At 44.4% G+C, this 25,890-nt stretch overlaps 1 protein-coding gene across 1 annotated transcript in view; it reads right to left on the bottom strand.

The window, feature by feature from the left end:
• The window catches only part of NOX4 (NADPH oxidase 4), a 152,892-nt gene that overhangs the window by 111,546 nt on the left and 15,456 nt on the right, over nt 1–25,890 (bottom strand). Inside the window, exons 3-4 of the mRNA XM_075266225.1 lie at nt 14,793–14,903; nt 6,258–6,342 (exon numbers count right to left, since the gene is read on the bottom strand). Of these exons, the coding sequence (XP_075122326.1) occupies nt 6,258–6,342; nt 14,793–14,903 (196 nt within the window). The remainder of the gene's footprint in view (nt 1–6,257; nt 6,343–14,792; nt 14,904–25,890) is intronic.

The raw sequence follows: 25,890 nt of genomic DNA, 5'->3' as shown, positions 1-25,890 counted from the left end.
GAGCCACTAAGGAAGCATTATACTATTTGGGCGCCACCAAGTGGCATTACACCTTGAGTGGGGCACTTATGGGTCATAATATTGATTGGGACCACCAAGGGAACATTATACTGCGTGATGGGTATTAAGGAGGCATTATCACAGTGTGCTATACATTGAAGGGCACTATTACAATGTTAGAACACAAAGAGGCATGACAGGCATGGGTGAGGTTTAAGGGGACATGGGCAGGGTTAGGGGAAAAGGTTAACACAAATTGCAGAGCACTATACAGTCTGCCACATCTATTAGTCTTTGTATCATCCTATAGTTGGGTGGATATGGGGGGGGGGGGGGGGCACTTATGAAACTGAGCCCACCAATATGTTAAAATGTCCCTGGACTTAATGATGAATATATGCTATCCTCCCTCTTTTTCCCTTTATCCATATCCTGTCCCTTCCAGTGGTTGCATTTTCTTGCACTGCTCTAGTCCCCGCATTACTCATTTTTAGTCCTTAGTATATCAATAGGGAAGCGAATGTCAAAAATTCTTTAGTCTTTTTTACTACAGATAATTGCACCTCTCGGGGTCTCATAAAAAAGTTGTCAATGTCTCTTTCGTGTCTTTATGAACTGAGACGTACAATGGAAGCATCTGTGGATGGATGACAACCGGCGCTACGCACATATGGCCGCTCAATGGAAGCCGATACAGCAATGAGGTGAAGCTGCCGTAAAAGCCTCGATGGGAAATCATTGAGAATAACAAGAAGTCACTGTAGGGGGGGAGGGGAGGCAGCCATATTAACATAATACATCTGTAATTTAACATGACCCAAGTGGCGGTGGACAGCGAGCTGCGTTATCACATGACTGTCTGCGGAGAGCTGACTTCAGTATCAACCACAAGATAATTGCTAATCGTGGTTTTCCCATCTGCTGCAGACGCTTCGCCAGACAATGACATCACCTACAATCTGTAAAAAAAGGTTGACACCGGCAAACCAAGAGAAAATTAAACCATTTGTAATGTCCATTCCCATACGCTGTAGAGCTGCCAAGTCACAACGGCCCAGCAGGCAAAAGAGCATCGGGAACGTGACATGGGGTCACCTGCGGAGCGCCACTCATTATATGAGGAGCTTATTTGGCAGGGAACGATACGGAGCTCAGGTGCCCAATTTCCATATGATAGAGAAAAAAGCAAGCAAATCTGTTATCTGTTATTTTGCAGAAGCCATAAGAGAATGGCACGGCAATGGGGCCCCTAGGTCTTGGGGGGCCACAAAAGATGAGGAACCAAGCTAATTGCACATTTGGGGAATATATAAATGATCTATACTTGGACACCATTGGGGAGGCCATGGGGGCAACAAAGATCCCCTCCACCCAATTAATATACATGTCTTCCAAAGTGGGTTCTGTATTCCTGTAACAGCAGACTGTCTGGTAATAGGACATTGGACAGAGGAAGCAAAGACCAAAAGTCCGTTGCAGGGAGTCCGCGCTCACTGGTATTGGAGAGGAGGCAACAAGCCAATGGTTCCCAATAAAGAGCTTTTTATTGAAATCAGTATAAAACAGCATGACGTGTTTCGGGCCAAATACCGGCCCTTTCTCAAGCCCAAAAATTACAAATCCCATAAAAAGCTCTTTATTGGGAACCATTGGCTTGTTGCCTCCTCTCCAATACCAGTGAGCACGTTCTCCCTGATACAAACCTTTGGTCCTTTGCTTCCTCTGTCCATTGTTTCAGTACAGATCGAACCGCTGCCACTCCCACCTGGTATCTGTATCCATCAAGCAATCTAAAAAGTTGTGACTGTCTCACAACCAGATAAGGTCAGAGGCCATCTGGTCTAATTCAACTTTTTCATCTTTCGTACCCGTACGGTTGAAATACTACACTTGGTGTCTCTCTTTCTCTATTCTCCGGTATTAAGACATTGAGAGGGACTCATCAAGACTGGCATATTGTACGTCGGTCTTGGTGATCCATGCATCATCCCTGGCATCGTCATAAATCAGGTCTATCTTGTGTCAGGCAGTGCACCTAGCCGAAATCTATACCAGCTCATAGAGGACTTAGATTTTAGGCTTCACGTATGTCAAGAAACTTGGATAAATGGTAGAATCTGGTTCAAGTGATGGCCCAGCCCTCAGCTTTTCTGGGAAGTGCCAAGGGAATTGTAAAAACAAATTTGCAACTTTTTTAAGCCACTTTTTTTGGCTTAGGGGCTTAGTAAATGTTGACTTGCCTGAAGAGAGAGATATGACTTCTGGATCTAGTCTTGGAGTTCCTTAGATATCCTAGTTTTCATCGATATGCTAATCAATTTTCTGATTACAAAACTATGTAGTGCCGCCTTCTTCTTGTTCGCCTCCTCCACCTCTTCTTCTTTGTCCCGTCACGTCTTCTTCAAAAAGCACCAACTGCTTATGCCCGTCGCCATTGGGCGAGACCAGAGGAAAATGGTTGAGGAACATGCGCGGTTGGTGTAGTCAGCCATTTTCCTGTGGCCGAACAGAAAAGAACAGGCGGAGGCATATGGGCGAAAACCGGGATATCTAAGGAACGGGGCAATGTGGAGAAGACATCTAAAGGTAGGGGAAGAATAGCTTTTCTTAAGACTATTCCGACGTGGGTTTAGCTTAAAACGGGATTCTAATGATAGAATCCCTTTAAGGTCTGATTCATTTGACGTCTAGTCTGGGTTCGGGTTAATTTAAGGATCTGTTCTGGGGTTGGATTTAGGATCTCTCTTTGACACCTGGTTTGAATTAAAGCCTAGCTAAACTTTCAGACTTTCAGGTCCGTTCTGGGGTCGGATTATTTTAAGGATCTGTTCTGGGGTCTGACTTTTTTAGGGGTCTTGTCTGGGATTTCATTTCATTTAGGGGTTTGGTCTAGGGTTGTCCCATCAGAAGAAGTCCTATTCCTCGGCCCCATTGGAACATGGAAGACATAGAGGCCCATTAGATGACGTTGGGATTGGCTCGGCCATTATTTTTATTTACTGTTTCTATAATGTAACAGAAAAACTGAATTAATAAGAAATTTCTAATGTTTTTTTTCCAAAAATTTTAGCCAGTCGGACTCTCTGGAGAGTCACTACTTTATATTCTACTTGGAAGGGAGAATTCGCCCAATCTAAGACTCCATTCTAATGGAATCCCATGGTTTCTGCCTCTATGGAGTATGTTGTCTCGCGATCAAATCTTGTCCTATTTATTTTTATTTGCCTTTTCCAAAAACTTCTCAAAAGCTTGAGCTCCTATAAGTCTAAAACAGGAAAAACACATGAAATAATTGTAGCTTTTCCAGGAATATCTTGCCGTACCTGTATATCGTATTCTGGCTGTTTCCATGGCAATGCTACTTGTTATTTAAAATCCTGTTCCAGTCCTCTCCTTCCTATGAACCGCATCTTGTTTGCTGACTAACAGGCTCAGCAGTGCAGTAAATATAGTCAGGATTGTGTAGGAGTTGATAAGGGAAGCCTGGAATGACCTCCACTACTTCACAATGCATAATTTATTTCACAACGTCTAGGAGGCCAATCCTCTTAAATCCTTCGATATTCCAGACGTCTCTTGAAGACATCACTAATATATTTGCTAATGTAATAAAGTGTCTACTTAGTTTCAAAAAAATACCCACTGATGAAGAGGACGTGACCACACCAAGGCTCTTGAAGGACCAGAACGCAAAAACTTAAGTGGAAGGATTATACTATGAAGAGTGAGGAACCGTGCGAGGAACCCTTCATCGTTCAAGATGTTCTCGAGACTCCTGGAAGCCAATGGAGTATGGACTGATCTCCGTTGACCGTTTTACAAAATTCTATCATTTTTGGAGGATAGTATGAAATGTTACATCACCCATTTCTCCTACAATGAATGCAAAAAGTTGGTCAAGTGAAGAATTGGAGTTACAGGTGGTCTTACCACCACACTAAGAGTTTATGGAAAATGTGATTTCCATGTTTGACCTTAAGAAGGTTTATAAGACGAATCTCCAGGTTCTGTTGGATTATTCATCTACCCATTGTCCCTCTTAGGTTTTTGGAACTTGGTAACTGAAGACTAAAATCTAGGGTTGAGCCGATCTTGAGATTTGAGGATCGTTTTTAAAATTTGATTTTCGATCATTTTCCAGACGATCTCGATCCTGATTGCGATCGTGAAATTGGCTTGATCGCCAATTCCCGATCCCGATCGCTCAATCCTAGTTCTTTATGTTTATGGAGTGGGGTTGAGTTGATCTTGAGATTTCACGATTGTTTTTTAAATCCAATTTTCGATCATTTTCCAGCTGATCTCGATCCTGATCGCGATTGGATGTGGGATGCAATCTTTCCCGATCCCGATCGCTCAACCCTACTAAAATCTCATACTTAACCATCAGGACAGTAATTGTGGTATGACAACCCATAAGTCATAGATGGAAATATGGAAAGGTGGCACAAAATAAGCAGGTTTATAATGGGGCAAGCAGGAGGTGACGAATCATGGAAAGAGAAGTGGAGATAAGGGTCATAACTAGAGATGAGCGAGTAGTACTCGATCGAGTAGGTATTCGATACTACGGTTTTCGAAATATTCGTACTCGATCGAATACTACTAGCTATTCGCAGTAAATATTCGATTCAAAGCCAGCGTTGCTTGGCAAATCAATGTTGGTTCTGCAGCAGGCTTGTCCTTGCTAGTCAGGAGAGCTGGCAGCTTGCTGTTACGAGGGAGCTTACTTTTTCTCATAGGTATGAATAGACCAGCGTTGATTGGCCTGTGTACAGCATTCGGCCAATCAACGCTGGTTCTGCCAGAGGCTCATCTGTGAGGAGGCAGAGTCTAAGATAGGACCACAGCAGTCTCCATTGTGGTCCGATTTTAGACTTCGCCTCCTCACAGACGAGCCTCCGGCAGGACCAGCGTTGATTGGCCGAATGCTGTACACTGGCCAGACTGCCGGAGGCTCATCTGTGAGGAGGCGGAGTCTAAAATCGGACCACAATGGAGACTGCTGTGGTCCGATCATACACTCCGCCTCCTCACAGACGAGCCTCCGGCAGAACCAGCGTTGACTGGCCGAATGCTGTACACTGGCCAATCAACGCTGGTCTATTTATTCCTATGAGAAAAAGTAAGATCCCTCGTAACAGCAAGCTGCCAGCTCTCCCGACTAGCAAGGACGAGCCTGCGGCAAATCAACGCTGACTATAATAGACTATAAAGGGGTCCATGCACTATAACTGCACAGAGCTCCTCCTAGACACTCTCCTCCTGCTACTCGTGGACTTGGTGACTCTCCTTTAGTCGAATATTGTTTTCCCCTGAAACAAGCATTTTTTCCCATAGACTATAATGGGGTTCGATATTCGATCGAGTAGTCGAATATTGAGGCTCTACACGAAACGAATATCGAATCTTGAATATTTCACTGTTCGCTCAACTCTAGTCATAACGAAATGTAGGCATGACCCAAAATGTAACATGGGATCATATAGGGGCACTTAAGGTTTATGTATCTAGCGAGATGACCTTTTTAAGACAGTTGTTGTCAAACTACCATGTATTTGTGAAGTGAAGGCAGCTGGGTAGAACACAAATTGAGTAACTCACAAGTAGTCTATGAACTGTGATCATGAACATCATTTTTTTCTAAACCTAGCCTAAGCCCTTACCTGTGACCAGCTTCTGGGATAGGCTATTCCACATGTTCACAGCTCTTACAGTAAAGAACCAGCGCCTAGAGTAGGCTATTCCACAGATTAACAGCTCTTTCAGCCAAGAACCAGCTCCAAGGGTAGGCTATTCCACAGATTCGCACAGTGAAGAAGCCTTGTTGGCTCTTGAGATTAAAAATTTTTTTTTGTCCCCTTGTCTTTTTGAGTGGAGGTTACATGGAACAGCTTTTCCCCATATTCCTGTATTGGCAATGTATATATTTATATAGGTTCTTACCTCCTATTAAACTCCTCTTCTCCAAACTAAACAGCCAGGGATCTCCCCTATGGGAGAAGAGGATGGTAAACTCCCTACAGCACCATTTGAGATGGGACAAGCCAGATTTGCCTGTCCGGTAACTGAAAAATTGGGACAATCTTGACCAATTTAGAAGAATTTTGATATGAGTTTACTCCTGGGGTACTTGAGGGTAGCGGTCAAGTATCTCACATCTATGATCAGGTATAGGTTTATTGTGAATGGAAAGGATTTTTTAATTTTTTTTTATTAAGAATGAGCAGAAACAACCCTGTTTTTGTCGATCTTACCTGAAAAGACACATATGGCGATGCCACAGGCTGCATGGAATGACTTGTACTTATGCAGAAGCCTCCTGGTCTTCCTGCTTACAATCTACACATAAAAGAAATAAAATAAAAAAATAACTTAAAATATGCACAAGATGGCTGTACACATATTAGTTACCATGGTAACACTATAGATGTAGCAGAGCTGTTTCCATCACAAGATTTTACATTCTATAGGATTGCAGGGATAACTATTGCATACATTAGATGATAGATGACTTGTGGCCCATATCAGCGCCCGGGAAAATTGAAACTTCAAGTTGCAGTAAAATCAAAGCATTATGGTGACCTGTGGGTGACCGTCCCTTTCAGTCCTCAGTTTGTCAATGCAAATGCATTGGCCAGGGGGCCGACCCGGCCCCTGACATCCCGATTGGACCCCTGGCCAATGCATCTGCATTAGGACAATGAGGACAGATAGTCAAGGCTCGGGGCCCACTGGGGGATTCACCGGTTCCCCGGTGGGCCAGTCCGACCCTGTGTCTATGAGAAAAAGCCAAAGAAAACTTGCCGCATTACAAGAATTCCATCCATTCGGGGGGCGGAGCCTGACCGCGTGCATAGATGGACGCTAGTTGCTAGTGCTCCGTCATATTAGGCTGGGAGAAGCTGTCTTTAGCCTGCTATAGCTACTCACCATGGTGAAGCCGAACAGGGAGAGGTCCGTGGACTTACCGGGTACCCCGCGAAACACCGCTGTCCAGGGAGACATGCAGCGTTTTCTGAAGAAGAAGCCGTCTCTATCCCCGTATCGGGCCCTCAAGATGGCGCCGGAAGAACGGCGCGAAACAGAGATGGAGGAAGACTCTGAGGTAGATAGTGTGGCGGAGGGGGATAAGCCTGATAAAAGTCTCACTCAAATCACTCGGGCTTATCTGCAAAAAGCCTTATCTAAAGCAATGAGCCCTATTTTCTCTAAACTGTCAGACATTGAAACTGAACTTAAGGCTATGGGGGGCAAGGTACAGTCACTAGAGGAAGGACACTCGGCAGTACAGAATTTTACTGAATCAGCCACTGAACATCTCTCACAGCACAGAGAGCTAATAGATAGGTCTCTCACATTAATTGAGGACCAGGAGAATAGGAGCAGGCGCCGTAATATACGGATTAAAGGACTGCCTGAAACTGTATTACCAGATGATCTTCCTAAAATGGCTGCCGATCTTTTTGGAGAGCTGCTGGGGGAAGATAGAGCTAAACTTGTGGTGGTGGAAAGAATTCATAGAGCCCTAAGACCGAAACCGAGGCCAAGTGACCCACCAAGGGACATTATATGTGGTCTGCTATCTTTTTTGGATACATCAGCGATACTGGCAGCAGCCAGGTCTCGCACGCATATTACAGTTGGTGAGGCGGAAATATTCATATATCAGGACATAGCTCCGTCGATCCTTGCCAAGAGGCGGTTGCTACGCCCCCTGCTTGAGGAATTAAGATCCCGCCGGATACAATATGGCTGGCTCTACCCATTTGGTTTGGCAGCGAATGTGGCTGGAAAAAGAGTTACAATACATACACCTAAAGATTTGGCTTTTATGTGGTCTGCCCTGGCCATGGAGCCCCTGGATATCCCATCTTGGATGCCCTCCGAATCCACTGCGATGCTACCGGACTTACCTGTTGTACCATCTCTCACTGATTTTACCAGATGTCGCTCTCCGAGAGCGAAGAAGGCGATGCTTAAACAGAAGATGTAGAGTGATAGATTTGCTACCTTTGACGAATATTTTCACTTTTGGATGTTGTATTCCTGATTTTTGCTCTTCTCAGTGAAGATACTGTTATTTTACATTACTCTGCCATGAACCCTCGGCTTTCACCGTCAGATTGCTAGACGCGGAGCATTTGTTTCTACTATCCTTGTCTCCTACCGCCATGCTTTCTATAGTGATGCTAAGCTGACATGTATTTTTCAGATTTCTCTTTATTGCCTATCGGCTTTGCTAAGTTTGATTTTATTGATATTTATGTCTAATTTTCTGCTTAGGTTACGAGGTATCCCTAACTCTTAGAGTTTATATACGCTCTATCAGCTTTATATGAAGATAATATGAGGCTTTTCTCCGGGTACCCTCTCCACATCTCTTCTCCCCACCCCATCCCTTTTTGTATTCATAATTCATGGTGTCAATTCTTAGAATTTTTCTGTAGACGGCTTTCCCAAGCCTGTGTCCGATCAGTCGAATTAATCCTCCCCCGTGATTTACAACTGTTTTGACCAGTTGTCCTGTGGTATTAGACAGTTTCTAAGTCTGCGACAGCAGACGATACTGTAACACAGCTAAAAACCAGTACTAAACTAAGCTATAAGGTCCCTTGGACTTTTGTATCTAGTTATTCTTTATCTCTTTCCCAGATTCTTGCATTCCTGTCTCACTTCATTCCCCTCCCCTTCCCCCCCCACCCCCCCCCCTTTTTTCTCTTATATGTATGTTTTTGTTTTTGTTTTTGTCCTTGGTATTCTTCTGTTGATATTCAGTGTAGGATTGTTGGTAACTTCTTGCATCTATCCCATTATAGTGTGAGTGCTCTATAAATCCTCTTAGTCATGTCCCACACTCTCGGACTCTCCGAATGTGATGTTCGGGCTTCTGCAGCTACCCTTAAAGTGACTACCTTCAATGTTAAGGGATTGAATTCTCCTAATAAACGTCATAGTGTTTTAGCTTTAGCTAAGAAACTTAAAGCGGATGTTTTGTTGCTTCAAGAGACGCATTATAAGGCGTCTAGGATTCCTTCCTTTCCTAAGGGAGGATATACTCAATGGTTCTATTCTTGCCACCCTAAATCTTCCTCAAAAGGTGTAGCCATTGCAGTTAAGAAAAATGTGCCATTGGTGGTAAATCAGCAACTTCATGATGATGAAGGGAGGTATGTTTTTATCAAAGGCTTTTTAGCTTCCAAACCAATTACGTTGGCTTCAATATACTCCCCTAACCAATACCAGGTTGGTTGGCTGACCACCACCCTAAATACTTTATCCTTATTTGCTGAGGGAGAAATTATTTTGGGAGGGGACTTTAACGCTACTTTGAACCCACTGTTGGATGCTTCCACTGGTAAATCTGCTATAGCGCAAAAAGGATTGAGGAAAATGTTGTCTGAACTGGAATCGGTCCATTTAGTTGATACGTGGAGGACTGCGCATCCCGCCTCCAAAGACTATACCTTTTATGCTGTTCCCCACGATACTTATCAGAGGCTAGACTACCTTATGGCATCTAAGACCCTTCTTCCGCATATGCTTGGTTCGGTTATTGGCAATGTGGATATTTCTGATCACGCACCGGTTACCACAACATTTGCATTGACACATATGGTTAGGCCCCAATGGTCTTGGAGACTCAATGAGTCCATATTAGACGATGCTGCTACTAAGGAGTTTTTTGCGGAGCAACTTTCCTCCTTTTTTCTTATTAATGACACTGAAGATGTTTCTACTTCTACTCTGTGGGAAGCACATAAACCCTTTATAAGAGGTTTATTTATCTCTAGAGCCTCAGCCCTTAAGAAGTCGCGCCAAAAAGATGTTGACTCTCTTTTGGCTCAGATATCAGCTCTTGAGCGTGTCCATAAGCTACACCGACTCAGAACTGATCTTCTTAAACTTACCACATTGAGAGAGAAACTCAAATCACTTTTGAATTTTTCTGCTGCTAAAAGCCTCCTTTATTCGAAGACTAAATTATATGCCCATGGCAATAAAGGTAGCAAACTAATGACGGCAATGTTAAAGAAGGAGAGATCGTCCTCACACATCTCCTCTATAACCACTCAAGACGGATCTACTTCTTCGGATACTATCCAGATTGCCAAAGCCTTCCATAAGTTTTATGAGGATTTATATAATTTGTCCGCATCTGCTACTCCCTTAGAAGTTCAACACAAACATCAGCTTACTTCTGAATTCCTATCTTCCCTCCAACTCCCTAAAATTTCTGACCACCAGCAAAAATCATTACTTGCGCCGATTACTTCTGAGGAAGTATCCTTGGTACTAAAGAGCTTCGCCAAAAACAAAAGCCCTGGTCCTGATGGATTGCCACTTTTATATTACCTCTCTTTTGAATCTATCTTACTCCCATTTCTGACTAGATTTTGCAATTCCCTGTTACAGGGTCAGCCCATGCACTCCCAAACACAGGAAGCGCACATTACGCTTATATACAAAGAGAATAAAGATCCAAAAGCATGCAGCAGCTATAGGCCGATTTCACTGTTAAACACAGATTTGAAGATCTGGGCCAAGATCTTGGCCAGACGACTGAGTCCCTTGCTCCCCTCTCTCCTTCACGAGGAGCAGGTGGGTTTTGTGAGGGGGAGAGAGGGAAAGGAAAATACTATTAAACTCTTGCACACGATCTCTGTGGCTAAGAGAGATTCGATCCCCCTGTTATTCCTGGGGATAGATGCTGAAAAAGCATTCGACAGGGTAGATTGGGGTTTTATGGCTGCTGCATTGTCTGCATTTGGTGTCCCACTAAATTTCATAAAAGCTATTATGACGCTTTATTCCTATCCAACGGCTAGACTTAAAATTAATGGAGTACTTTCCGATTATTTTAAAATTTCCAATGGTACGAGGCAGGGCTGCCCACTATCTCCCACCCTTTTTGTCTTGGTGTTGGAGACATTATTACAGAAAGTGAGACAACACCCTGGCATAAACGGTTTCCCAATTAATTCGTCTGTTCTAAATTCAGTAGCGTTTGCAGACGATGTTCTGTTCTTACTTACGAACCCAGAAAAAGGACTACCATCATTAATGGATCTGATAGCCGAATTTAGTATAATTTCAAATTACAAAATTAATGCAGGCAAATCAGAAATTTTGAATGTTTCAGTTCCAATGGATCTCCAACAACGCCTGCAAAGGTCCCTCCCATTCTCTTGGAAAGATACTTCTCTGAAATACCTTGGGATACAACTCCCGTCTAATATAGATAGGATATATGACTTGAATTACGAACCTCTGCTACACTCTGTCAAACAACTGTTATTCAAATATGATTTGCCGTACCTCTCCTGGCTAGGCAGGAAAAATTTGCTACAAACATATATTCTGCCAAAAATAACATATTTATTCCAGATGTTGCCAATTGCGCTGCCCTCTTCCTTCTTTACTACTGTTAGACGTACTTTTTCATCCTTTTTGTGGAAAGGTAAGCGCCCTAGGATAGCTTACCACACTTTAGCTAAAAGAAGGTCGGAGGGTGGTTTGGGCCTCCCTGATGTTGAATCATATTATAATGCTGTCCAGTTGTCTCGATGGTGTAGTTACATATCATCTAAGAAGACTCAAATGCTACCTATGCTAATGACCTTACATTTTGGCCCAGACTTAGATCAGCTTCTCTGGCTTCCGAGATCTGCTATCTCACACCCAATGTCGCGAGACCCATTGCTTTCTGGGATTCTCTTGACTTGGAGGGGAGCTCATGATATGTTGTCCCCAATGGTCTCGCCGGTTATGCCGGCATGTCTCATTCCGCAACTACTACCACACTTTGAGGGTAGGGAGCTTGGCATTTGGAGCAAGTTAGCAGATTTCGTTGTTGCAGATATGTATAATGAAGGTAAACCCCTGGCAATCTCAGCATTGCAACTCTTGCTTCCTGATACCCCTCTCAATTTCTTACACCACGCTCAAATTAGATCTTCCTTACTAAAATTGTTGTCTAGCTTCGAACCTTGTAGGAAATTGACTCCCTTCGAATCTGCTTTAACTCAGAAAGACTCGACGTACTTATCAATATCCCAGTGTAGGAAATTCCTGACACATTCTCCAACGTTTGAGAAACCTAAGTATCTGGTTGCTTGGGAAGACGAATTAGATCGGACTTTTGATGAAGCTGACACCAAGCTTATACTCTCCAACTCATTAGGCCCACTGCCATGTGTGCGACTACAAGAAACTCATTTTAAGATAATATCAAGATGGCATAGGTCTCCAGTATGGCTGCATAGACAGAAACTGTCGGATGATGATTTGTGTTGGCGGTGTGGTACCTCACCAGGTACGCACCTTCATATCTGGTGGTCGTGTGAGAAGATTAATGCATATTGGTTGCAGATTGAGAAACATATCAAATGTATAGTAGGTTCGTGTCCTCGCTTAACACCAGAATTGGTCCTTTTATCCTTACCACCTGACCAGATAAATTTCCCCTCGCAAGACCTAGTTTTGATTTTATTGGAAGCTGCAAAATCTTTGATACCCCTATATTGGTTGCAACAAGACATACCACCAATTAGGCATTGGCTTGAAAAATCCTTCCAAATCTATAGATTTGAAGAAATCATGAGTTGGACTACCAGATCTCACGCTAAGTTTCTCAAGATTTGGCAGCCATGGGCCTCATTTGTTACTGGCCCAGAATACCTGCGCCAATTAATCCTATATGGTTGATATCAATTCTGGATTATCCTCTCTTTCCTTTTTTCTTTTTATGATCCTCCCTTCCTCCCCCCAATCCCCCCCCTCCTTCTTACCCTTTACCCTTTATCCTCTATCTTATTTTATTTGATTCTATCTTATTTTTATTTTATTTTATTGTCTGCTTTACTCTAGTTTATTCCTTTCAAGATTTTTTACATTCCCCAGGGACCCTTGCTTAGTATTTACTTTTAGTTTGTCGCCTTTTATATTGATTGAGTGTTCTTTGGAGTTATCTATTATTTAATATCTAAACCATGAATCCTGCATAGATATTAGGATGTCCTTTTGATTTCACTTCCTGCAGGTAGTGGTTCATATACTATATATGTGCTTTATTGAGCTCTATATTGTATATTGTCTATGGCTTATGAAGGCTGTGTACTGTTCTTTTGTTGTTAACTGCTAACTCTACGCTTATTTAGTTACCTTTATTATTATTGTTATCATCTTTGGCATGTAAAATGTAAAAATTTTAAAAATTGACCAAATAAAGAATTAAAAAAAAAAAAAAAAAAAAAAAAAAAAAGAATTCCATCCATTCAACTTTACCAAAAGAACAATATCAGGGCTGTGGTGATCCCACAATGGTGATCCATGCTTGGCATGGAGCAGTAGTAGGGTCCAAGTATAGACTTTTTTTTCTTGTGGCAACAAACAGAGTTAGGATGGGACTAATCGGGACCAGGGGCATAACTGGCAAAGACTGGGCCCCATGGAAAACATTTGACTTGGGCCCCACACTGCCATACACCATAGTGCCCCCTTTCTTGGCTCCAACCCATTTACACAGTATAATGTCCCAAAGTGGCCCCTTCACACAATATGATGTTCTATAGCAGCCCCTGCACACTGAAAAAGTGGACCAGTAAGTTGCGCGGGCCTCTTGTCTACTGGTGTTACATCAGCAAATTTCTCCAAAGTTAGTGACAGGTCCCCTTTAAAGCTGGGCATACACAGTACATTTTTATCGGCCTAAGTGGCCATTTGCCATTGAATAGCTGGAAATTGGACATGTAAATGCTGCAAATAGAGAGGGAATACAGAGACTTAAACCAGGACTTTGTTGAACGGTGCCAGCAGAATCACCTCAGGATTAATGCTGGGAAGACCAAGGAGATGGTGGTGGACTTTAGTAAACAGAGAAGTGCTCCGACCCCGGTGGAGATCAAAGGGACATGTATTGAGATAGTCAGGACCTATAAGTACCTGGGCGTGCTCCTCAATAATAAACTAGACTGGGCTGATCACCTGGAGGCGCTGCACAGAAAGGGCCACAGCAGACTCTCCTGCTCAGGAGGCTGAGGGCCTTCGGAGTCCAGGGGACACTTCTTAGGGCCTTCTTCAACTCTGTGGTTGCCTCAGCCATCTTTTTCGGTGTGGACTGCTGGGGGAGCAGTATATCAACCAGGGACAGAAATAGACTTGACAGGCTGATCAGGAGGGCCAGCTCTGTCCTGGGGAGCCCCTTGGACCCAGTACAGGTGGTGGGTGACAGAAGGACACTGTCTGTGGTGACCTCCATGCGGGAGAACAAATCCCACCCCATGTATGAGACCTTGATGGCACTTGGCAGCACTGTAAGTGACCGTCTGCTTCACCCCAAGTGTGAGAAGGAGCTATCGCAGGTCCTTCCTTCCAACCACGACCAGGCTGTATAATCTACATCAGACCAAGCGAAGACACTCCGCACAGAGAACTAATGATTATGACTATGAAGTCTTCCTTCTTTCTCTTCTGTTCCTTAGCTGCTATGGACTCCTAGTATATCTTCTCTTCTCAGCATATTGGTGTCTACTTCCATAATATATTACTGTGTAATTCCTTCCTAACTCCAATCTGGCAGTCGGTATAAAAACCCTGGAACTAGCTTCTTTATTTCATAAACATACTACTATATTGAAAATCGGGAACCTCGACAACTAGACAAGATCATCTTTAGGACATCTACTAAAAAATTTTCTGGACCTATTGACTTAACCACAAAGCGTCTACTCAACCAGCACGAAACGATATGGCATCTTGATGATAACAGTGTAGATTCGGAGCGTACTCACCCTTTTCGACGTACGGACCACGGCCAGTAGAGTGCGGCACATTGGCAACAGAATCAAACTGCAGTTGAAGTTGAGGACGGAGGCCGAAGCTCTGCTTATACATAATCCTAACTGGACAAACACAAGATGTGTCAGGGTGAATTGTAGAATACAACATATCATGTAATCAGGCAACAATTTAAGCAACCCATGAATGGTAACCCAATGGTGACCACTGCCGATTAGCTCTACTGGGGTCATGGGTTTGACTCCAACTGCTTCTAAAAATTTTTGGGTGGCAATAAAGATAAAAATCTAGATGGAGTTAAATAGTTACATTTACTCCTCGAAGCTTTCTCAAGATTAAATAACGATGAGAAGACAAGAGGTAAATGGACAACATTGCTGGCCCGATGTTCATCGTTGCTCTTTGATACCTTCCGAGACTTGAACAAGTCATGCTCATGAGCTTTACATGTCTCAAGTCAAGGAGAATTTGAGGAGCAATTTTTAACTTCTGAAGAATCTTCTCCTCATGAAGTTTAATTACGTTTAAGAATGTGAGTTTGTCAAGCTGACACGGTGGAACAGGGGTGACTGACCCGCCGCCGAGAATAAATATACCATTATAATGCTGATCCCATGAATATTACACACAGCCGAGCGGAATGTCATTACCTCGTTGTCAACGGCTTCTAATTTCGAGAAGGCGTTTGAGGTTCTTGAAAGAAATATTAATTTGTGATTTTTTTAGTTCTCTAACCTTACGAAATTGTCCTCATTGGGGAAGATGTGACATACAGTCATGGGCAAAGGTTTTAGGAAGGTATGGGGCAAATGCTGCAAAGTAAGAAGGTGTTAATGGTTTATTTTTTGTCAAGTACCAAATGAACCAAAGAGAAACGTAAATCCCCTCAATAGAGATGAACGAACAGTAAAATGTCCAAGGTTCGATATTTGTTTCGAGTAGCCCCTCAATATTCGACTACTCAAATCGAATATCGAACCCTATTATAGTCTATGGGGGGAAAATGCTCGTTTCAGGGGTAGGCAACGTTCGATCAAATTACACTTACCAAGTCCACGAGTGAGGGTCGGGCTGGATCCTCCGAGCAGTCTTCTCCGTGCAGCGTTCCCGCGGCGTCTTCCGGCTCTGAATTCACTCTGCCAGGCATCGGGCCTGGGCACAGCCGACTGCGCATGCCCGCACTACAAGCACTACAAGCAGACATGTGCAGTCGGCTCTGCCCAGGCCCGATGCCTGGCAGAGTGAATGAAGAGCCGGAAGACGCCGCGGGGAAGCTGCACGGAGAAGACTTCTAAAGGTAGGAGAAGAACCAGCCTGGATTGGCCGACTGTATAGCATTCGGCCAATCAATGCTGGTTCTGCATCGAACTTTTACATTCGAATAGCGAGCGGTACTCGATCGAGTATGAGTATTTCGAATACCGTAGTATTCTATCGAATACCTACTCGATCGAGTACTATTCGCTCATCTCTACTCCTCAATATTTGGTGTGGGAACCCTTTGAATGAGGATTCCTGGAAGTGATAATTTGGCCGGATTTCAACATCATCCAGTCTGTCTGGGATTACATAAAGACAGAGAAGGTTTTGAGCAAACCTGGTATTTGTTTCCAATAAAGTAAAGGGTCTGATTTGGTGCCTGTTGAATTTTGGGGTCTAAATTAATTTCGGAGGTCTGCTATTTGATAAGTTTACTGATCTAGAATCTAAAATTTTGGTTGTGATCAGTGGCGTAATTAGGAATGGTGAGGTCCCGTGGCGAACTTTTGACATGGCCTCCAACGCCAAAGACCTCAACCCCCCCCTCACGCACATTATTATGCCCCATAGTGGCCCCTGCACACAGTATGAGCCAAGAGAGGTAAGTAACACAGTTTTTTATGTTCTGTTACCTCCGCTGGGCCTCCGATCACTATACTTGGGGGTCCAAAAAGGCCCCTCCAAGTATAATAATGCTTGTAGGGCCCGAGGTGTCACTGCCAGGATCGGTAAGTAAGTAGGGCCCATAACTCCAGCCGGTAACGGCCTATAAAAAAACCAAAAAACCGCAGCGGTAGTGGCTGTCACCGGGCCCCCTAATGTCCTGGGCCCTGTGGCAGCCGCTACCCCGGTAGTTACGCCCCTGGTTATGACCTGAGATATAATGTATTTAGTGGTCTGGTCTGAGGTCTTATTCATTTATCCCTAGTTTAGGGATAAATTTGGAAACTTGGCCAGAGGACTGCTGAGTGGAGTGGTCAACGATGGGCATTGGTAGGCCAGAGAAGGCAAATGTCCTAAAACAGGGCTTCTTAAGCCAAATGTTGGCACCTTACCTTCAGATTGTCCTCCTCTAACCAACGTCATTCTCATAGCAAGATGAGAATAATTAGACTCTAAAGAACATTCTGTGTTCTAAACATTGGGCCTGTCTCGTCTCAAGGCAATTATTTTGACTTATCCATGTAAAACAATGTTTCTGGACTTGCTCGGTTCCAAGTAACTAGATCATAGGTGAACATTCTTGTTCCCATCACAAGGTCACATATGAAATGTCAGCCCTAAAGGAATTATCAGTATACATATATACACCATGGGATCACACTATATTAGCAATCGATTATTAGTAATGATTATCAAGATTATTTTTCCTTATCACAGGTTCTTACGGAAAATGCATAAAGTTATAAGAGCGAGCGTACGAATAACAAGCAATCCAAATCACACGGACAGCTACATGTATATTATCGATTCCACATACAGAGAATTCTATCTAATCTTTATCCACCTCCCACTCGGTAGCCCGGCCATGTGTGTTCTTCCATGACGACAACTATTAATGACACAGTGGTTGGTATCGGAGACTCGGGTATATAATCACAACCTGCTCTGGAAAATCTCTGCTGGAGCCTCCTGTTCAGTCATCTGACAAGGGGTCATTAAGAAGAATAAAGCATGGAGGGAATGTAATCGGAAGTATCCGTGACTGGTTTATGGGGTGCTCCAGCCTCACTCAGGTGACCGGAATCAAATAAATAATCTGCTACAAATCGGAAGAGTTCTGCTGATCTGCTATAAAAGAGATGCGGTCACTGTCTGCCGCGTCAATCACTTTGTCTCTGCTTGGGTCGGATCTGAGCTTCGTAAACATCTAATAGTGAGAATTCCATTTACAAGGGATGGATGCAAATGTCAGAAGGCCCCTGTGCAACAATGTATGGGCTCCTTAATAAATCAGCACTTTTGTCAGGGTTCAGTGTCAGACCGAGGTTCCTTGGGCCCACCTGAGGGTACACCAGGAAACGGACTATAGTATCGCTCAAATTTGGGAGTCTTCTAATGGACCAATATTGGGTCCACAAGAGGATCCTCTGGTACTACAGTCCAACATTGGATGTGTATACATTTGAGTCAAATGTTCTGTTTCCAGCCATCACTGCACAGTCCGACCAAAAACACAAGCAGAACTTTTTGGACTGGGAAATGGTAGACACTAGGGTTGAGCGATCGTGTTCGGAAAAGATCGGATTCCGATCGGCGATCGAGAAAATTTCACGATCGCGATCGGAATTCCGAACATGATCTTTTTAGGTGGGATTGAGATCGGTACTATTTCCCTCAATGCTTTGCTTAGCCTTCACACAGAGTATATAGTGTATACTCAGTGTGAAGGCTCCGCTGCGGTTCCATAGGAATGAATGGAAGCAGCCGGCACACAGCCTTAACCCCCTGCGCGTCGGCTGCGTCCATTCATTCTAATGGGAGACTAAACTAACATCTCTAGTAGCTACTTACCTGCAGAGATGGCTGCTCCGGTGCCCGGTGTTCTCCTTCGCCTTGATGCCGCACCACGCTGCTCTTCTCACCTCACTGCCGCCGCCTCCCAGGTTAGTGTTTAAAGAGCTAGGAAGGCGGGGCTTGTGGCTTAGGAGAGTGTGGGCGGGTACAGGGCGGAGAGACGTGACGTCTACTCTCCTAACCCGCCCACACTCTCCTAATCTGGGAGGCGGGGCAGCGAGGCGAGAACAGCAGCGTGGAGCGGCAGCGAGGCGAAGAAGGACACCGGGCACCGCAGCAGCCATCTCTGCAGGTAAGTGGATACCAGGGGGGACTAAGTAGCCAGAGGATTAAAAAAAAATCCTCTGGCTACTTAGTGATTCACTACACAGTGTGGATTCTAACAATTAAAGCGTTCAATTGTTAGATTCCATGCTGTATAGTGAATAGGATTGCTTTTAAAATCCGATCTCCGATTAATAAAAAAATCCCATTGACTTGCATTGGGATCGAGATTGGGTTTGAATCCTGAAAAGTCAAGATCGGCTCAACCCTAGTAGACACAGTAAGGGAAACTTGACAGACCCCATTATAGTCACTAGCAGGGGCATAACTTAAGAGGGTGCAGAGGGTGCAGTTTCACTGGAGCCCAGGAGCCTTAGGAGGCCCATGAGCACTGGCATCAGTATTGAGATTGCAGCTTCCATCTGGCCCATAAACCAAGAAGACCAACAGATTACCCGACCACACTAAGGTGGATTAAACTTCTTAGCACCCGTAACCATCACCATCAAGAATTCGCTGTAGGAGGTAGGGGGCCCCGGACAAAAGATTGCACCGAGGCCCACAAGACTTTAGTTACGCCACTGGTCACTAGGGTCCATCAGGATCTGTTTGATGCAGACCATGTTGGTTGTAAATATTTCCTAAGAGGTTCTTACACCAGGGATGGGACCTTGATATATGCTGGGTATGCCCCCATGATAGGTCGCCCTGAAGTGTTGTCACTTGACCATGTCACTGTGGTTCTTTGAGGAACTTCTTTTGGCCAACTTGCCTCACGTAGACACAACTTGCACAGTGCACCAGTCAGTAGAAATATTGACCTGCGCCTCCTTGAGTACTTGTTTCCTCTACACCATGACCTTTCATGAAATCCTTACAACATACGGTTCCAAGTTTGCAACATGACCTTCCCTATATACAAGATATGGTCTCCATGTTCCAAAAAAACTAGCACAGTCCTGGTCCAAGTCCTTTTTGGAAAAAGGGTGCCATCAGAAAATTACATGGCTGAGTTGACACACCAGTCAGATGATGGTAGACATCTCTAAGGATAGAAATATGGAGAACATTTACATCTTGGGCATGACCCTATGCTGTCGGGAGATCAAAACAGTTCTTAGAAGACAGGCTACATGCCATGCATGGAAGGAAGAAAGACTGGAAGATCAGACTACACCATGGGTTGGTTTTGTAGTCTGTAACCATGAAGACACACAGTTATGGGTCGGAACTGTTAACACAACGCAGAAGATTTGAATTCAAAACTATTTACAAAGTTGCTTAACTTGTTATTCGCGAGTTTACCGATTTGCATAATAAGCCCCTTTAGGCACTTGAATTACGGAAGACCACTAGGCAGTATAATGTAGGACTCACAAATTTTACTTATTTCTATATTTTTTTTCTTGGACCAAAATCACATAAACTAATTTCCCAAGGATAACACGAGAGTCTTGCTGCTTCTATGGCTGCGAGATTAGTCTGAGAAAATCCATAACGTTGTTAAACAGTTCATAGAGTATTGATTTTTGGTCACATATCTGGGATTATGGGTCTCCGGGGAATATTTTTCATATTGCTATTTCTGTAGCTGGATGTTAAATCATGATAGAAATTGTATCTTATAACTGACGGGCAGATGTGTTTTCAGAGCCGGACTAAATTTCATGTCTTGAGATACATAGCTCCCAGACTCCACTGCTGAATCCGTAACGGGGACCCCACCAACCACGTGCCATTTATAATACTGGTACCTTTTGGAAGAGGAGCCTTTGCTCTTCACCCTAGGGTGTATGCACATGTACATGTCACCATCAACGTGATGCAGAATGGTGATACTCCATGTCCATCTGGTGTTCCAGGCATGGACCTACAAGGAACTGGCTTATGGACAAGCCCATTACAAGAACAGATGCACCAAATGCAAGGATGGATCCTATAATATTGGGGCTGGAAAACCCCTTCAAGGTTTTGTATCAAGACTTTTTACTAAAGTTTCAGGTTTTGTCCTTGGGTAAAGAATTAGACGTGTTTGTGTAAACAAGGCTCCATCATTGGATATTTGGAAGTTCCTCAATCTACTATATTCTTTGCACGTCAATTACTCTTCATTTTCAAGACCTCCAATGACTAGAAATAACAAGGTACATTAGTTTTCCTCCCAGCGTTGCTTTTATTGGCACAGCTTTGGAACGAATGGTGAAAAAAATTGCAGAAGATCAAGCATGAATCATCTCGGTGTGTCCCGTGAAGCAGAACCGAGTACATTCTGGTTCTACATCAGAACACATGCCCGTCACCTGAAAGTGATATACTGCCCGGTTCCAGTCCATGGGTCTGACATTTGCCGGCTTGGGAAAGCAGGACACAAAATATCAATCCCATTTAGGAGAAGGTAAAGTGGTTTCAGAGCGGTGACTTGAAGGTGAGCAGACAATTAATGTCTAAGAGCAGTAGTGCTATTCATCAGGCATACACATCCAATATGGACACACAAGGGCTTGACAAAAGGGTAAATATTTTTAGGGACAAGGTTTTTGCACATTACCTATATTGGGGTTGGAGGCATGTGCCTCAATCAATGATGGAAAGAGCCAGGGGAATGGTGGCTTATAAGAAACATCACTATGGAGGTGATATTATATAGTAGTATATTGGTGGGGCAAATTATGGCAGAAGGCATCTCCTCAGACACCCACAGTAAAAAAAATGGTACAGGTTGGGTTACCTGTAGCCACCATGACGCAACCCTATGGACCAGATTGTAGGGTCGTGTCACAAATACCCAATAATTCAGTAAGAAATAATTTTGTTGCACACAATATTGGAGTGAATGGAATTATGGTTTAATTTTTACATAGTAGTTAGCGCCATTGACACAATGCAAAAAGTGATTGACACAAACGTGACTAGATCCGCAATAAGTTTGACGTTTCGGTCCATTAGACCTTCCTCAGAACAGATCTGTGTAGCCAAGTAAAGGGTGAAGACTGGAGACAGTAAGTACTAAGGTGGATGCGGTCTAGTGTAGTGAAGCAGTAAGTCACATAAACAAGCCTGTTTATGTGACTTACTGCTTCACTACACTAGACCGCATCCACCTTAGTACTTACTGTCTCCAGTCTTCACCCTTTACTTGGCTACACAGATCTGTTCTGAGGAAGGTCTAATGGACCGAAACGTCAAACTTATTGCGGATCTAGTCACGTTTGTGTCAATCACTTTTTGCATTGTGTCAATGGCGCTAACTACTATGTAAAAATTAAACCATAATTCCATTCACTCCAATATTGTGTGCAACAAAATTATTTCTTACTGAATTACTGGGTTGAAGGACCCTTTTTGTTAGCACCTTATATATTATTAGTGTGCGGTACCACCGATTTCTCTTGTACAAATACCCAATAAATCTGTTGATTTGTGGATCCTTTGAAGAAATGAGCCAACCGGTTCATAACTATCCAAGTTTGTTACAAAATTTCAGATTGGAGTTCACCACCAACAATTCATTACTATACTCTTGGGTCTATTCACAAGAGGCCCATTGGAGGTCCACACTCTTCAATAAGAGGCCCAATGGAGGTGCAGAAACATAACAAGCAGTCATACTACCCTTACCTGACCTGGGCTACCTTGTGGGGCCGGTGTTCTTGACCAAGCATCTTCTGGTCAGCTCTGTGACGTCAGTGGCCTTAGGTTACCATCAAGGCCTGTGATTGGGTTTCAGCGGCCACAAGGATGCATACTGATGCCATGATGCTTTGATAAAAGCATCAAGATGTCAACACGCCCCAGGTGACTACTGAGGCCTAATTACAGTCCTCAACAATAATCCAGGGTCACCCAGGAGACAGAAGAGGCTTGAACACCTGGTAAAGATCAAAAACAAGGGAATCCAAGAGAGGTGAGAGAGGGTAAGCATGAGCATGAGCATGACGAGATCCCAAAATATAATAATAGCAATTCCAGTTCAGACCAAACAAGTTTGGTCGAAACAAAACTTCACGAATATTCATGGAAGGAACCCCGCGCAGTTTGCCCATCTCTACATACAAGTTTTACACTTCAGAGACTCCATCGTTGGCCCTGGACCAGTCATGAGCAACAAGATGATCAAAGGTCAGAAGCTTAGGAGAGACAGTGCGTTGACAGGACAGGAGGCCATGACTTTTGCCTACGACTACATGCATGCCTCCAGTACCTCTGTCCTTATCCCGCTAGGGTGTATGAGGCCTCCAGGGCTAGTCCTTCACCATGTTCCTATAGAAGTGTATACAAACATTATCAGTCAGGTGACTTTAGCAAATCTGTATGTGTCAGTCTACAAGTCTCAGCACGCCATCCCACCAGACCCCCTGATGACCGCCACGCGCCATTAATTCTGCTATATCAAACGCTGCTTGTTTAGCTCTGTGGGGGACTGAAGAAACTACAAGCAGCTCTCCGGGTGAGAACAATCCAGCGTTTTGACTTCCTTGCGGTAGAAGAGGATGAAGAAGATTAATCGCTATAGCATGAGCCTCGTCTTGTGCAACAGCAATGTGACACATTCTCACTCGAGAAAGCAGAACACAGAGGAAGGGGGCATGGGGAGGCTAAATGGAGGAGGATAAATCACAATTGGTTTTACAGAGAAATATTACAAAGGAGGAAAAGCTGGTAACACATATACATCTCCTACTGACAGCTGACAATGGAGTCTCCCATCCCGAGTAGAGCTCATTTGCATTTTTCCCATGAAGCCATGCCTGTACACCAACTGGGTCTCCTCAATGAAAACCAGCACCCTCCGACCTTATTAGGCCTTGTGCACATGACCAAGGGTCAACGGAATACAGCATATAACATCCGAGGGCCTACCATGACACATTCACTACTATGGGGGCGTCCAATCAGTTCTGTTCTGATGACATAGAGGAGGAAAGGACCTGTTCTATAATCATCGGAACAGAGGATTGGACAGCGCACACCATGCACCCAACCTAGCGTGCCATATGTTGATTACAGAACAGGTCCTATCCTGCTCCATGACTTCAAAACAGAAGGCACTCAGATGTCCCCATGAAGCTGTTCTCTCTGACCTAGAAAGAGGGGATGGAGTAGGGATCACACCCACTTGTCCTGAAGCTGGCCCTCTGATCTAGAAAGAGAGGATGGAGTCGGGATCACACCCACTTGTTCTGAAGCTGGCCTCCTGACCTAGAAAGAGGGGATGGAGTTGGGATCACACCCACTTGTTCTGAAGCTGGCCCCCTGACCTAGAAAGGGGGGATGGAGTCGGGATCACACCCAATTGCACTGAAGCTGGCCCCCTGACCTAGAAAGAGGAGATGGAGTCGGGATCACACCCAATTGCTCTGGAGTTGGCCCCCTGACCTAGAAAGAGGAGATTGAGTTGGGATCACACCCACTTGTTCTGAAGCTGGCCCCCTGACCTAGAAAGAGGATGGGGTCAGGATCACACCCACTTGTTCTGAAGCTGGCCCCCTGACCTAGAAAGGGGGGATGGAGTCGGGATCACACCCAATTGCACTGAAGCTGGCCCCCTGACCTAGAAAGAGGAGATGGAGTCGGGATCACACCCAATTGCTCTGGAGCTGGCCCCCTGACCTAGAAAGAGGAGATTGAGTTGGGATCACACCCACTTGTACTGAAGCTGGCCCCCTGACCTAGAAAGAGGGGATGGAGTCGGGATCACACCCACTAGTTCTGGAGCTGGCCCCCTGAACCAGAAAGAGGGGATGGAGTCAGGATCACACCCACTTGTTCTGAAGCTGGCCCCCTGAACCAGAAAGAGGGGATGGAGTCGGGATCACACCCACTTGTTCTGAAGCTGGCCCCCTGACCTAGAAAGAAGGGATGGAGTCGGAATCACACCCACTTGTTCTGAAGCTGGCCCCCTGAACCAGAAAGAGGGGATGGAGTCAGGATCACACCCACTTGTTCCTGAAGCTGGCCCCCTGAACCAGAAAGAGGGGATGGAGTCGGGGTCACACCGACTTGTTCTGAAGCTGGCCCCCTGAACCAGAAAGAGGGGATGGAGTCGGGATCACATCCACTTGTTCTGAAGCTGGCCCCCTGACCTAGAAAGAAGGGATGGAGTCGGGATCACACCCACTTGTTCTGAAGCTGGCCCCCTGACCTAGAAAGAGGATGGAGTCAGGATCACACCCACTTGTTCTGAAGCTCGCCCCCTGACCTAGAAGGAGAGGATAGAGTCAAGATCACACCCACTTGTTCTGAAGCTGGCCCCCTGACCTAGAAGGAGAGGATGGGGTCGAGATCACACCCACTTGTTCTGAAGCTGGCCCCCTGACCTAGAAGGAGAGGATGGAGTCGAGATCACACCCACTTGTTCTGAAGCTGGCCCCCTGACCTAGAAGGAGAGGATGGAGTCGAGATCACACCCACTTGTTCTGAAGCTGGCCCCCTGACCTAGAAAGAGGGGATGGAGTTGGGATCACACCCACTTGTTCTGAAGCTGGCCCCCTGACCTAGAAAGAAGGGATGGAGTCGGGATCACACCTACTTGTTCTGAATCTGGTCCCTTTAGCTGTCATATGGTCATTCCTCTGCCCCTTAGTCTTTCTGATAGATATGTCACAAAAAGTTATGCCATCCATGTAGGACAGGGGTCGAAGAGGACCTGGTGCCACATGAGAAGATAAATGTTGTATGATAAGTGCGACCCTGTTATAAATCCTGCATCTCAGACAATGGGTGCTGTAATCACATCATCATTGTATGTCATACCCAATTTTCACAAACTCTATGTTGTATCAGCTGAATAGAAATGAATAATTTAAAGCGCCAATCTACAATTGATGACCTATAGGCCATCAACCTCATAAGGCTGGAATACCCCTTTAAGGTACATATGGAATTCAAAACTTGAAAATTTACAGGTGAGAGGATATAAGTACCTCTATATAGTATATAGGGCAGATACATAGTATATAAGGCAGCACAGATACATTTCCACTGCTTCTTATTAGTAATTGTGCGGATACAAGACTGATGGCTCATTACACGTGACTGATGTTTATAGTC

Source organism: Leptodactylus fuscus, chromosome 2 (genome assembly GCF_031893055.1).
Source record: "Leptodactylus fuscus isolate aLepFus1 chromosome 2, aLepFus1.hap2, whole genome shotgun sequence".
NCBI classification, from domain to species: Eukaryota; Metazoa; Chordata; class Amphibia; order Anura; family Leptodactylidae; genus Leptodactylus; species Leptodactylus fuscus.
The sequence above is the reverse complement of the archived record's forward strand: the minus strand, read 5'-3'. Positions and strand labels throughout refer to the sequence as shown.